We start from the raw sequence: 14,747 nt of genomic DNA, 5'->3' as shown, positions 1-14,747 counted from the left end.
ACCCCCCACCTCCCAACCTCCCCCCGACACCCCCCCACCTCCCCCCGACACCCCCCCACCTCCCCCCGACACCCCCCCACCTCCCCCCGACACCCCCCCACCTCCCCCCGACACCCCCCCACCTCCCAACCTCCCCCCGACACCCCCCCACCTCCCCCCGACACCCCCCCACCTCCCAACCTCCCCCCGACACCCCCCCACCTCCCCCCGACACCCCCCCACCTCCCCCTGACACCCCCCCACCTCCTCCCGACACCCCCCACCTCCTCCCGACACCCCCCCACGACACCCCCCCACCTCCCCCCAACACCCTCCCACCTCCCCCCGACACCCCCCGACCTCTTCCCCCCCCACACTCCCCGACCTTGCCCCCACCCACACTCTCTGACCCCGCCTGACAGAGCCAGCACGCGACGTAGGTTTGACCTCCGACCTGTGAACCCTCACCTGCAGAGTCCAGTCGTTGGGTTTGGTGCTGACCTCGGGGTTCTTGCTCGAGTCTGAGTTGGGGGGGAACACAGAGTGAGGGTGTTGTCTCGGTGCTGCCCGGGTTGCTCACTCACACTGACGGGGATGTCACAGCGGAGGGGTGGGTGCCATTCCGGTCGCAGTGTGGGGGGGGTGGGTGGGGGGGCAGAGAGATTCACCAGGACGCTGCCTGGGATGGAACATCTCCACCTCACACTGAACGCCCCCCCCAACACACTGCGACCGCACACACACACACACACACACACACACGCTGTGACACCCACCCCCCACACGCACGCACACTGCGACACCCCCCCTCCGCACACCCACTGCAAACCCCCCCCCGCACACACACACACACACACACACACACACATATACACACACACACTGCAAACCACCCCCCCGCGCACACACTGCAACCGCCCCCCACACACACTGCAAACCCTGCCCCACACACACAGTGATCCACCCCCCCTCCCCCCCCACACACCAGTTAATGAGTTTCTTACCTTTTTGTTCCCTCTCAGCTTCCTCTGTTTCCTCCTCCTGTCGGCTGTACCTACAACACAAACAGTGTGCGGGAAGTAATGAAAATCCCACGTATAACATCATCAGCACAGCGGTAACACACGGAGCTCACTACCCCCACCGCCCAGCCTTCTCAAATTCATTTACGGGTGCGGGTGTCGCTGGCCGGGTCAGTATTTATTGCCCATCCCTAGTTGCCCCTGTTCAGAGGGCACAATTCTGTGCCCCTGGAGTCACATGTAGGCTGGATCAGGTAGATGGTACGGTCGCACAGTGGGTTAGCACTGCTGCCTCACAGCGCCAGGGACGTGGGTTCGATTCCCGGCTTGGAACACTGTCTGTGTGGCGTTTGCACACTCTCCCTGTGTCTGTGTGGGTTTCCTCCGGGTGCTCCAGTTTCCTCCCACAGTCCAAAGATGTACTGGCTAGGTGGATTGGCAGTGCTGAATAGCCCCTTAGTGTCAGGGGGACTGGCTCGGGTAAATGTATGGGGTGTCAGGAATAGGGGCTGGGTGGGATTGTGGTTGGTGCAGACTCGATGGGCTGAATGGCCTCCTTCCTCACTGTAGGATTCTATTTCCTTTGCTGAAGGGAGATGAAAGGGCCAGAAATGTGTAACCACGAGGAGAGATTGGAGTTATTTTCCTTGGAACAAAGACTGAGGGGTGACTTGATAGAAGTGTACAGAATGATGAGGGGGAGAGATAGAGTGGACAGAATATAATAGTTTCCCCTCGATGGAGAATTCTAGAACCAGGGGACAGAGATTCAGGATCAGTGGCAGTCAGTGTAGAGGGGGCATGAGGTTTGTTACACAGAGGATGGTGGATATCTGGAATTCACTGTCCGAGTGGGTGGTGGAGACTCTAAACACTTTTAAACAGCACCTGGATCTGCACCCTCAGTGCTGTAAGCTACAGGGCTGGGTGCAGGAAGGTGGGGTTAGAAGGGGTACCTGGGTGTCCTCGGGATGGCATGGACAAGATGGCCTGAATGGCCTCCCTCTATTCTGCGATGTTTCTATGTGGCCTTGAAGAAGAATGGCTTCATTAGACTTTTAATTCTAGATTTTTATTAAATTCTAATTTCACCATCTGCGACGGTGGGATTTGAACCTGGGTCCCCGGGTCTTGCCCTGGCTTTCTGGATTTCTAGTCCAGCGACAATACCACTACCTCCCCCACCGATACACCCCAGTTTATATCCCCAAACTTCCCCTTTACCTCCACCAAGCCATAGCATCAATCCTTCTTCAAATGATTTGATTTATTATTGTCACGTGTATTAGTATACAATGAAAAGTATCATTTCTTGTGCAGTATATAGGCAAATCATACCATTCATAGAGAAGGAAAGGAGAGAGTGGACAGGATGTAGTGTTACAGTCATGGCTAGGGTGTAGAGGAAGGTCAACTTAATACAGGGTAGGTCCATTCAAAGAGACTGGGATAGGGAGAGAGAGAGAGATAGAAAGACTGGGATAGAGAAGAGGGAGTGTAAGGGAAAGATGGCAGCAGGGAAGAAGCTGTTCTTGAGTCTGGGATACAGAGAGAGGAAGAGAGACCGACCGGGATGGAGAGGGAGAGAGATTTTGATTTATTATTGTATTAGTATGCAGTGAAAAGTATTGTTTCTTGCGCTAAACAGACAAAGTATCAAGGTAGATAAACCCCGGGACCTGCTGAGGTATACCCCAGGACGTTGTGGGAGGCTAAGGAGGAAATTGCAGATCCCCTAGCCGAGATATTTGAATCATCGGTTGTCACAGGTGAGGTGCCTGAAGATTGGACAGAGGCAAATGTTGTACCTTTGTTTAAAAAGGGCTGCAGAGAAAAGCCTGGGAACTACAGGCCAGTGAGCCTGACATCTGTGGTGGGTAAATTGTTAGAAGGTATTTTGAGAGACAGGGTCTACAGGCATTTAGAGATGCAAGGACTGATTAGGGACAGTCAGCATGGCTTCGTGAGTGGAAAATCATGTCTCACAAATTTAATTGAGTTTTTTGAAGGGGTAACCAAGAAGGTAGACAAGGGCAGTGCTGTTGATGTCTGCATGGACTTTAGCAAGGCCTTTAACAAGGTACCGCACGGTAGGTTGTTGCATAATGTTGTTTAGTTTAGACAACTGCAAGGTGATGCATTTTGGTAGACTGAAACAGGGCAGGACTTAGTTACTGGTAGGGCACTGGGGAGAGTTACAGAACGAAGACATCTCGGGTACAGGTTCATAGCTCCTTGAAAGTGGAGTCACAGGTGGACAGAGTGGTGAAGAAGGCATTCGGCATGCTTGGATTCATTGGTCAGAGCACTGAATACAGGAGTTGGGACATCTTGTTGAAGTTGTACAAGACATTGGTAAGGCCACACTTGGAATACTGTGTGCAATTCTGGTCACCCTATTATAGAAAGGTTATTATTAAACTAGAAAGAGTGCAGAAAAGATTTACTAGGATGCTACTGGGACTTGATGGATTGAGTTATAAGGAGAGGTGGATAGACTGGGACTTTTTGTCTGGAGTGTGGGAGGCTGAGGGGTGATCTTATAGAGGTCTATAAAATAATGAGGGGCACAGATCAGCTAGATTGTCAATATCTTTTCCCAAAGGAGGGCATAGGTTTAAGGTGAGAGGGGAGAGATACAAAAGTGTCCAGAGGGGCAATTTTTCACACAGAGGGTGGTGAGTGTCTGGAATGAGCTGCCAGAGGTAGTAGTAGAGGCAGGTACAATTTTATCATTTTAAAAAGCAGTTATATAGTTACGTGGGTACGATGGGTGTAGAGGGATATGGGCCAAATGTGGGCAATTGGGATTAGCTTCGGGGTTTAAAAAAAAGGGTGGCATGGACAAGTTGGGCTGAAGGGCCTGTTTCCCTGCTGTAAACGTCTGTGACTCTATACCATTCATAGAGAAGGAAAGGAGAGGGTGCAGAATGTAGTGTTACAGTCACAGCGAGGGTGTAGAGAAAGATCAACTTAATGCGAGGTAGGTCCATTCAAAAGTCTGACAGCAGCAGGGAAGAAGCTGTTCTTGAGTCGGTCGGTACGGGACCTCAGACTTTTGTATCTTTTTCCCGATGGAAGATGGTGGAAGAGAGAATGTCCGGGGTACGTGCGGTCGTTGATTATGCCGGCTGCTTTGCCGAGGCAGCGGGAAGTGTAGACAGAGTCAATGGATGGGAGGCTGGTTTGTGTGATGGACTGGGTTTTGTTCATGGCCTTTTGTAGTTCCTTGCGGTCTTGGGCAGAGCAGGAGCCCAGACTGAGCGGTGATACATTCGGAAAGGATGCTTTCTATGGGGGATCTGTAAAAGTTGGTGAGAGTCGTAGCGGACATGCCAAATTTCCTTAGTCTTCTGAGAAAGTAGAGGCGTTGGTGGGGCTTTCTTAACTATAGTGTCAGCGTGGGGGGAACCAGGACAGGTTGTTGGTGATCTGGACACCTAAAATCTGGAAGCTCTCGACCCTTTCTACTCCATCCCCATTGATGTAGACAGGGGCATGTTCTCCTTTATACTTCCTGAAGTCGATGACAATCTCCTTTGTTTTGTTGACATTGAGGGAGAGATTATTGTCACTGCACCAGTTCACCAGATTCTCTATCTCATTCCTGTACTCTGTCTCATCATCGTTTGAGATCCGATCCACTGCGGCAGTGTCGTCAGCAAACTTGAAAATTGAGTTGGAGGGGAATTTGGTCGCACAGTCAGAGGTGTATAAGGAGTATAGTAGGGGGCTGAGAACACAGCCTTGTGGGGCACCGGTGTTGAGGATGATTGAGGAGGAGGTGTTGTTGCCTATCCTTACTAATTGTGGTCTGTGAGTTAGGAAGTTCAGGATCCAGTTACAGAGGGAGGAGCCGAGGCCCAGGCCACGGAGTTTGGAGATGAGTTTTGTGGGAATAATGGTGTTGAGGGCTGAGCTGTAGTCAATAAATAGGAGTCTGACATAGGTGTCCTTGTTATCTATGAAGAGTGTAGGGTGTGATTGGACTGTGCCTCTAAGAAATGTAGTTTAATAAGTTTATATAAATGATGAAGAAAGGGGACCCAGCACAGATCCTTGTGGAACACCACTGGGCGCTGGCTTCCAGTCACTAAAGCAGCCATCTGTCATCACCCTCTGTCTCCTAAAACTGAGCCAATTTTGAATCCACTTTATCAAATTACCTTGTATTCCATCTGCATTTACCTTCTTTACAAGTCTCCCATGTGGGACATTGTTAAAGGCTTTGCTGAAATCCATATAAACTACATTGACTGCACTACCCTCACCTACACACCCGGTCACCCCCTCAAAAAATTCAATCTCATTTTTGACCTCCCTCTGATGAAGCCATGCTGACTATCCCTGATCAAGCCTTGTCTCTCCTTCATAAGTTTCTCCACTAGTTTCCCTACAGCTGGTGTGAGTCTCACTGGTCTGTAGTTCCGTGGTTTATCTCGACAACGCTTCTTTAATAGTAGAACCACGCGAGCTGTTCTCCAGTCGTCTGGCACCTTCCCTGTGAGAAGTCTCACAACACCAGGACACCACAGACCTTCCCTGTGGCCAGACAGGAATTGAAAATTTAGCTCATATCTCCTGCAAACTCCTCCCTTGCCTCCCACAGCAACCTAGGACAGAATTCATCTGCTCCTGGAGATTTATCCACTTAAGTGGGGTTACATAAGAGCATAAGAAATAGGAGCAGGAGTAGGCCATCTAGCCCTTCGAGCCTGCCCCGCCATTCAATAAGATCATGGCTGATCTGTCGTGGCTCAGTTCCACTTTCCTGCCCTCTCCCCATAACCCTTAATCCCCTCGCTTATCAAAAACCCATCAACCCGCGTCTTAAAATATTTAGCGAGGCAGCCTCCACCACTTCAACGGGCAGAGAATTCCAGAGATTCACCACCCTTTGAGTGAAGAAGTTCCTCCTCAACTCCGTTCTAAACCGCCCCCCCTTTAGCTTGAGGCTGTGCCCCCTAGTCCTACTGTCCTTTCTGAGCGGGAAGAGTCTCTCCACCTCTACCCTATCCATCCCATTCATCATCTTATACGTCTCAATGAGATCTCCCCTCATTCTTCTAAACTCTAACGAGTACAAGCCTAGTTTATTCAGCCTCTCCTCATAGCTCAACCCCCTCAACTCCAGCATCAGCCTAGTAAACCTTCTCTGCACTCCCTCCAAGGCCAAAATATCCTTGTGTAAGTACGGCGACCAAAACTGCACACGGTACTCCAGCTGCGGCCTCACCAATGCCCTATACAGCTGCAGCAAGACCTCCCTACTTTTATATTCAATCCCCCTCGCTATGAAGGCCAGCATCCCATTCGCCTTCCTGACCACCTGCTGCACCTGCAGGCTGGGTTTTTGCAACTCATGCACAAGGACCCCGAGGTCCCTCTGCACCGTCGCCTGCTGCAGTTTTTCGCCACGTAAGTAACAGTCCTTCCTACCATTACTCGTACCAAAGTGGACCACCTCACACTTGCCAACATTAAATTCCATTTGCCATTTCCTGGACCATTCGCCCAGCCTATCTAGATCCTTCTGCAGACTCTCCACACCCTCCGCACAATTTGCCGTTCCACCAATCTTGGTGTCATCAGTAAATTTCGACACCACACACTCGGTTCCCTCCTCCAGATCATCTATATAAATGGTAAATAGCTGAGGCCCCAGCACCGACCCCTGGGGCACTCCACTAGTCACCAACCGCCAATCCGAATAGCACCCATTGACCCCTACTCTCTGTCTCCTATTTGACAACCAATCCTCTATCCACGCTAACACCCTACCCCCAACTCCATGTCCCCTGACCTTCTGCAATAACCTCTTGTGAGGTACCTTGTCAAACGCCTTCTGAAAATCAAGAAAGACCACATCCACCGGCTCTCCTCTATCCACCGCCCTAGACACATCCTCATAGAACTCCAGTAAATTTGTCAGACACGACTTCCCTTTAACGAAACCGTGCTGCGTCTGCTCTATCAAACAATTCCCCTCAAGATGCCTTGCTATTTCCTCCTTGATGACGGATTCTAACATTTTACCTACAACAGACGTTAAACTAACTGGCCTATAATTCCCTGCCTTTTGCCTGGCACCCTTCTTAAACAATGGCGTAACATTAGCCGCTTTCCAATCTTCCGTCACTTTCCCGGAATCCAGCGACGTCTGGAAAATAACCACCAAGGCATCCACTATCACCTCCGCCATTTCTTTCAGAACCCTCGGATGCATTCCATCCGGTCCTGGGGACTTGTCCACAATCAGCCCCTCCAGTCTGTCGAGCACTGCCTCTCTAGTAACAATAATGTCATTGAGACCCTCCAGTCCTACCACCTTTCCATCGCTAACACCCGGCAAATTATTCACGTCTTCCTCTGTGAAGACAGAAACAAAAAAGTTATTCAAGGCCTCAGCCATTTCCCCATCCCCTACCACTAAGTCCCCCCTCTCATCCTCTAAGGGTCCAACATTCACCCTAGCCAGCCTCTTCCTTTTTATATATTTATAAAAACTCTTACTATCCTTTTTTATATTAAGCGCTAGCCCAGCTTCATAGTTTATCCTACCCTTCTTTATCAACTTCTTTGTCAATCTTTGTTGACATTTAAACCTCTCCCAATCCTCTTCTCGCCCACTACTCTTAGCTACTCTAAACGCCTCCGCTTTTAATTTAACACTTTCCTTCACCTCCTTCGTTATCCACGGCTTATTCCCTCTCCTCCTACGGTCCTTTTTAACCATCGGAATAAATTTCTGCTGAGCACCAAGAAAGATCTCCTTGAAGATCCTCCACTGCTCCTCAGCAGACCTACCTTCCAACGCGCTCCCCCAGTCAACATTCGCCAATTCCTCTCTCATCCTACCGTACTCCCCTCTGTTCAAACAAAGGACGCGTGTCCGGGAACCCACTTTCTCCTCCTCCATCAGCATCACAAACTCCACCATACAATGATCACTCTCCCCAAGAGGATCCTTCACCGCAAGTTCCCTAATTCTACCCGCCTCATTACATAGCACCACATCCAAGATAGCTCGCTCCCTCATCGGCTCCAACACACACTGTTCAAGGAAACTATCCCGGCAGCATTCCAAGAACTCCTCCTCGAGCCCACCGCGTCCAACATGGGTCGACCAATCAATATGTAGATTGAAATCCCCCATAATTATCGCCGTCCCATTCCTGCACGCCACACTTATTTGCACGTTAACAGCCCGCCCCACCTCCAGATCATTATTCGGGGGCCTATAGACGACACCCACCAGCGTCTTCCTCCCTTTGCTGTTCCTAATCTCCACCCACAACGATTCCACGTTCTGCTCTTTGGTTCCTATATCATCCCTTGCTACCACTCTGTTGCTATCCTTAATCAGCAGAGCTACGCCCCCCCCCTTTTTCCTCCCGCCTATCCTTCCTGAACACTTGATACCCCTGGACATTCAGCTCCCAGTCCCTGTCACCTTGCAGCCACGTCTCTGTAATGGCCACCAGATCATATCCATTTGTGCTGATCTGCGCCACCAGCTCATCCACTTTATTCCGAATGTTTCGTGCATTCAGATAAAGTGCCTTCATCCCAGCCTTCACTTGGACCCTATTTGCCAGAACAGCACCAACCATACTCCCGCCCCCTACTCCCTTTATTATTGGGACATCCTCGGCCTCTTCTCTTACCTGTACCGTCTCCTTAACTTTAGCCCCCGTAATGTCACCTACCCTCGCACCCTCCCCCCCCCCCCAATTAGTTTAAAGCCCTGTCTACAGTCCTATTTACACGATTCGCCAGGACTGTGGTCCCAGCACGGTTCAGACCAACCCCATCCCGCCCGAACAGGTCCCACCTACCCCAATACTGATGCCAATGCCCCATAAATTCAAACCCATTCCTCCTGCACCAATCCCTGAGCCACCCATTCACTTCCTTAATCTTATCAACCTTACGCCCGTCTGCACTCGGTTCAGGCAGTAGCCCAGAGATAACCACCTTGTCGGTTCTACTTTTTAATTCCATTCCCAGCTTTTCATACTCCCTCCCCAGATCCTCAGTCTGCATTTTGCCTACGTCGTTGGCACCCACATGTACCACAACGACCGGATTCTCACCCTCCCACTCCAGGTTCCTCTGTTAAGTGGAGTTCAGATGAATGAGGCAGGACTGGAGTTCATACGAATGAGAGGGGACCTCGTAGAGACTTATAAAATTCTCACAGGATTAAACAGAGTAGATGCAGGAGGATGTTCCCAATAATGGCGGAGTCCAGAACCAGGGGTCACAGACTGAGGATTCAGGTAGACCACTTAGGACGGAGGTGAAGAGATGTTTCTTCACCCAAAGAATGCTGAGTATGCGGAATTCATTTTCACAGGAAATGCCAAAACATTGAATGTATTCAAGAGGTGGTTGGCTATAGCACTTGGGGTGAATGAGATCAAAGGTTAAAGAGAAAAAGGAGGATTAAGGTATTAAGTTGGACAATCAGCCATATTGTAATGAATGGCAGAACACGCTGGAAGGGCCAAATGGTCTCCTCCTGCTCCTATCTTCTATGTTTCTATGTTAAGACTGCCAACACTCAAATACCTTGTCCTTCCCTATGTCAATTTGCTCAAGAACCTCTCAGTCTCTGTCTCACTGAATTCCATACCATTGTCCCATTCTCTTGAGTGAAGGTGGATATGAAGTATTCATTCAACACTCTATTAATGTCCTCTGGCTCCACTCATAGATTGCCCCCTTGGCCCCTAATGGGTCATAAGCTTTCCCTGGTTATCCTCTTCCCATTGATTTACTTATAGAATATCTTGGGAGTTTCCATACTTTTATCAGCCAGAGCTTTCTCATATCCCCTTTTTGCTTTCCTAATTGCTTTCTTAGGCTCCACCCTGCACTTTCTTTACCTCACCAATGCCTCCACTGGTTGTTTGTCATCTACATCAATGATCTGGATGATAATGTGGTAAATTGGATAAGCAAATTTGCTGATGATACAAAGATTGGAGGTGTAGTGGACAGTGAGGAAGGTTTTCAAAACTTGCAGAGGGATTTGGACCAACTAGAAAAATGGGCTGAAAAATGGCAGATGGAGTTTAATGCAGACAAGTGTGAGGTATTGCACTTTGGAAGGACAAACCAAGGTAGTACATACAGGGTAAATGATAGGACACTGAAGAGTGCAGTACAACAGAGGGAACTGGGAATACAGATACATCGTTCCCTAAAAGTGGCATCACAGATAGATTGAGTCGTAAAGAGTGCTTTTGGAACATTGGACTTTATAAATCAAAGTATTGAGTATAAGAGTTGGAATGTTATGGTGAGGCTGTATAAGACATTGGTGAGGCTGAATTTAGAGTACTGTGTACAGTTTTGGTCACCTAATTACAGGAAGGATATTAATAAGGTTGAAAGAGTGCAGAGAAGGTTTACAAGGATGTTGCCGGGACTTGAGAAACTGAGTTACAGAGAGAGATTGAATAGGTTAGGACTTTATTCCCTGGAGAATGAGGGGAGATTTGATAGAGGTGTGTAAGATTTTGATGGGTAGAGATAGTGAATGCAAGCAGGCTTTTTCCACTGAGGCTAGGAGAGAAAAAAACCAGAGGGCATGGGTTAAGGGTGAAGGGGGAAAAGCTTAAAGGGAATATTAGGGGGGTGGTTTCACACAGAGAGTGATGGGAGTGTGGAATGAGTTGCCGGATAAAGTGGTAAATGCAGGGTCACTTTTAAGAAAAGCTTGGACGGGTACATGGATGAGAGGGGTGGGGAGGGATATGGTCCACGTGCAGGTCAGTGGGACTAGGCAGAAAAATGGTTTGGCACAGACAAGAAGGGCCAAAAGGCCTCTTTCTGAGCTGTAATGTTCTGTGGTACTTTTCAAAGCCTGTCTTAAATATCTCTGGGCTTGTTATTCCTACCTATCACCTTAGAGAGAACCCCATTTCCTCTTTGAATTCCCCTCACTGCTCTTCTGTAGATTTTCCCATTAGTAGCTGTTCCCAGTCTGCCTTAGCCAGATCCTGTCTTATTTTACTAAAATCGGCTCTCCCCCCCATCCAAAACTTTCTTTTAAGCTTGTCTATTTCTTTGTCCATAACAAGTTTAGATGGAGTTTAGAAGGATGAGGGGGGATCTTATAGAGATATATAAGATAATGAAGGGGATGGATAGGGTAGAGGTAGAGAGATTCTTCCCGCTCAGAAAGGACAGCAGGACTAGAGAACACAGCCTCAAGATAAGGGGGGGGGGGGTTGCAGTTTAGATCAGAGTTGAGGAGGAACTTCTTCACTCAAAGGGTGGTGAATCTCTGCCCATTGAAGTGGTGGAGGCTGCCTCGCTAAATATATTTAAGTCACGGGTAGATAGGTTTCTGACAGACAGGGGAATTAAGGGTTATGGGGAGAAAGCAGGAAAGTGGAACTGATCCACTTCAGATCAGCCATGATCTTATTGAATGGCGGGGCAGGCTCGAAGGGCTAGATGGCCGACTCCTGCTCCTATTTCTTATGTTCTTAAGTTTAAATTGTACCATGAAGTGATCGCTATTACTAAAATGCTCCCTCACCACCACCGGTCAGACTTCATTCCCCAGAATTAGGTCCAGCGCAGCTCCCCCTACAATTGACCTGAAAAGTCTCCGTCTTAAGAAATCTAATCCATCCAAACCTTAACACAATGTATATCCCAGACAATGTAGGGAAACTTGAAATCAGCTCATAACCCTATTGCTTTTACACATCTCCACAAATTGTGGACATATTTGCTCCTCAATATCTCACTACGAACCTTCCACACACCTGACGAAGGAACACTGTTTCCGAAAGCTTGTGAGATGACTATCAAATACACTGGTTGGACTCTAACCTGGGGTTGTGAGACTTCTTACTGTGTATCCCCTACTGCCTTTGGAGCACACTCCACCCGCAACGATGGAGGAGCTCAGGGCGAAAGATAAGGCTGAAGCAATCTTCAGCCAGAAGTGCCGAGGGGATGATCCATCTCGGCCTCTCCAGTTGCCCCCAGTATCTCAGATGCCAGTCTCCAGCCAATTCGATTCCCTCCGTGTGATATCGAGAAACAGTTGGAGGCACTGGATACTGCACAGGCAAATGGGCCCTGATAACCTTCCGGCAATAGTACTGAAGATTCCAGAACTTTCCACTCCCCTAGCCAAGCTCTTCCAGCACAGTTACAACACTGGCATCTACCCAACAAACGTGGAAAATTGCCCTGGTATGTCTTGTACACAAGACACCATAGAAAGCATTCTTTCTAGTTGTATCACTTTTAGCTCCTGCTCTGTCCAAGACCGCAAGGAACTACAAAAGGTCATGAACGTAGCCCAGTCCATCACTCAAACCGTCCATCGACTTTGTCTACACTTTCCGCTGCCTCAGCAAAGCAGCCAGTATAATTAAAGACCCCCCCACACACCCCGGACATTCTCTCTTCTCCCGTTGGGAAAAAGATACAAAAGTCTGAGGTCCCGTACCGACCGACTCAAGAACAGCTTCTTCCCTGCTGCTGTCAGACTTTTGAATGGACCTACCTCGCACTGAGTTGATCTTTCTCTACACCCTCGCTATGAATGCAACACTACATTCTGCACCCTCTCCTTTCCTTCTCTGTGAACAGTATGCTTTGTCTGTAGAATCTCTACAGTGCAGGAGGAGGCCATTTGGCCCATCAAGCCTGGGCTGACAACAATCCCACCCAGGCCCCATCCCTGGAGCCCCACATATTTACCCTTCTAATGCCTCCCTCTATTGGCCAATCCCTTTAACCTCTGCATTTTTCGGGCACAAAGAGGCAATTGGCCAATTCACCAAACATACACATCTTTGGACTGTGGGAGGAAACCGGAGCACTTGCAGAAAACCCACGCAGACACTTGGAGAATGTGCAGACTCCACACAGACAGAGACCCGAGGCTGGAATTGAACCCAAGTCCCTGGTGCCACGAGGCAGCAGTGCTAACCCACTGTGCCCTGTATGGCGCGCAAGAAGCAACACTGTTCACTAGATCCCAACACATGTGACAATAATAAATCAAGCTGTCCCTGGTATGTCCTTTGCACAAGAAGAAGTCTCAGACCCCAAAAGCTGGTGGCGTTTACTGTCAAATAAACCTGTCGGACTTTAACCTGATGTTGTGAGACTTCTTACTGTGTTTTACCCCAGTCCAACGCTGGCATCTCCACATCAAGACTTTGCACAAGAAGCAGGATGGGTGGCACAGTGGGTTAGCACTGCTGCTTCACAGCTCCAGGGTCCTGGGTTCGATTCCAGGCTCGGGGTCACTGTCTGTGTGGAGTCTGCACATTCTCCCCGTGTCTGCGTGGGTTTCCTCCGGGTGCTCCGGTTTCTCCCACAGTCCAAAGATGTGCGGGTTAGGTTGATTGGCCGTGCTAAGAAATTGCCCCTTAGTGTCCAGGGATGTGTAGGTGAGAGGGATTAGTGGGTAAATGTGTAGGGATATGGGGGGGGGGGGGTAGGGCCTGGGGGGGGTTTTGGTCGGTGCAGACTCGATGGGCCGAAGGGTCTCTTTCTCCACTGTAGGGTTTCTATGAAATCCCAATCGCTGCCCCAGTCTCTCACACACACACGCCCACACTAACCTAGGTGACTCCCTACCTGCCGACTGTGGTCTTGAGGCAGCTGCGGAGGGGTCTGACCTCGGGCTGGTCGTCCTCGAAGGCTCGGGGGGTGGGGGCCGCCTGCTCCTTCAGCTTGCAGACCACGGAGTAGTTGAGCCCCCCGTTGTTGGCCCAGTAGACGGCGGCTGGGGTCTCGTAGCGCACCACGAACTCGATGCGGGCGCCGTCGCTGACGGACAGGGCGGCGAAGGAGAGGCGGAAGCTGAACTGGTCGGTGTCGCCGTCCGAGGAGCCGGCCACGTAGTCGGCTGGGTGGTCGTAGAAGGTGGTCCAGCCGTCCAGCGTAGCGCGGATGTAGACCAGCTTCTGGAAGGAGAGGTTCAGCACCCGGATCACCCCCTCCACGCTCAGGGGGTCCCCCTCGGCCGGCTGGATGGACTCGACCTCCACCTTGTGCAGCCGCACCCGGTCGAGCAGCTGGGAGGGGCTGGCGGGCAGGATGAAGGCGGGGAAGACGTAGAAGGGGGGCTGCTGCTCCCGGACGCTCAGTTCCAGCGGCTCCGGGGATTCGGGGAAATGAAACTCCTCAAAGTATTTGACGTGGGCCAAGTCCAGGCCCCAGGTATCGGCAAAGGACACCTTGCGGTCCGGACAGGGATCTTCAACCTCCTCCGGGCACAGCGACCTCTTCCTGGGGGTGGGGGAGGATCTGGGGATCAGGTGTACCCGGTATGCATCCTCCTCCTCCTCCTCCTCCTCCTCATCCTCCTCCTCCAGCAGCTCCGACCCACGTCTCTGGGTCTCCGGTACCTGTAGGTACATGGCGTCCAGGGTGTGTGGTTCTGAGATACTCATTGCACAGGGGGTTACTCAGTTAGGGGGTCGGGGTTGGGGGGGGGGGGGGGGGGGGAGACACACACACACACACACACACACGGACTCCCAGTCAGTGAAGGGGGCAGGACAGAAAGGGAGTTAGAGACACTAAGGCAGACAGAGACAGAGACACTCAGATAGAGACATGCAGACAGACCCACACACACAGCTCCCAGTCAGTGAGGGTGGGAGACACACACACACACACACACACTCATTCACAGAGAGAGACACACACACACACAGGCCCACAGGAAAAGAGAGTCCCACACACACACACAGA

General features: G+C 50.3%; 1 protein-coding gene across 1 annotated transcript; it reads right to left on the bottom strand.

Annotated features, from left to right (window-relative positions):
* Window positions 1-447: 447 nt before the first annotated feature.
* Window positions 448-14,475, bottom strand: LOC145340069 (protein phosphatase 1 regulatory subunit 3A-like; the record flags this gene model as incomplete). The annotated part of the gene is made up of 3 exons (XM_080184488.1): window positions 13,626-14,475; window positions 984-1,033; window positions 448-500 (listed from the first exon to the last, which is right to left on the bottom strand). Coding segments are annotated over exons 1-3 (921 nt in total), but the record flags the coding sequence as incomplete, so codon positions are not given.
* Window positions 14,476-14,747: the final 272 nt, after the last annotated feature.

Source organism: Carcharhinus amblyrhynchos, unplaced genomic scaffold (genome assembly GCF_965287045.1).
Source record: "Carcharhinus amblyrhynchos unplaced genomic scaffold, sCarAmb.v2.hapA scaffold_755, whole genome shotgun sequence".
NCBI lineage: Eukaryota > Metazoa > Chordata > Chondrichthyes > Carcharhiniformes > Carcharhinidae > Carcharhinus > Carcharhinus amblyrhynchos.
Note: the sequence above shows the minus strand (reverse complement) of the source record. Positions and strands in the feature narration are given on the sequence as shown.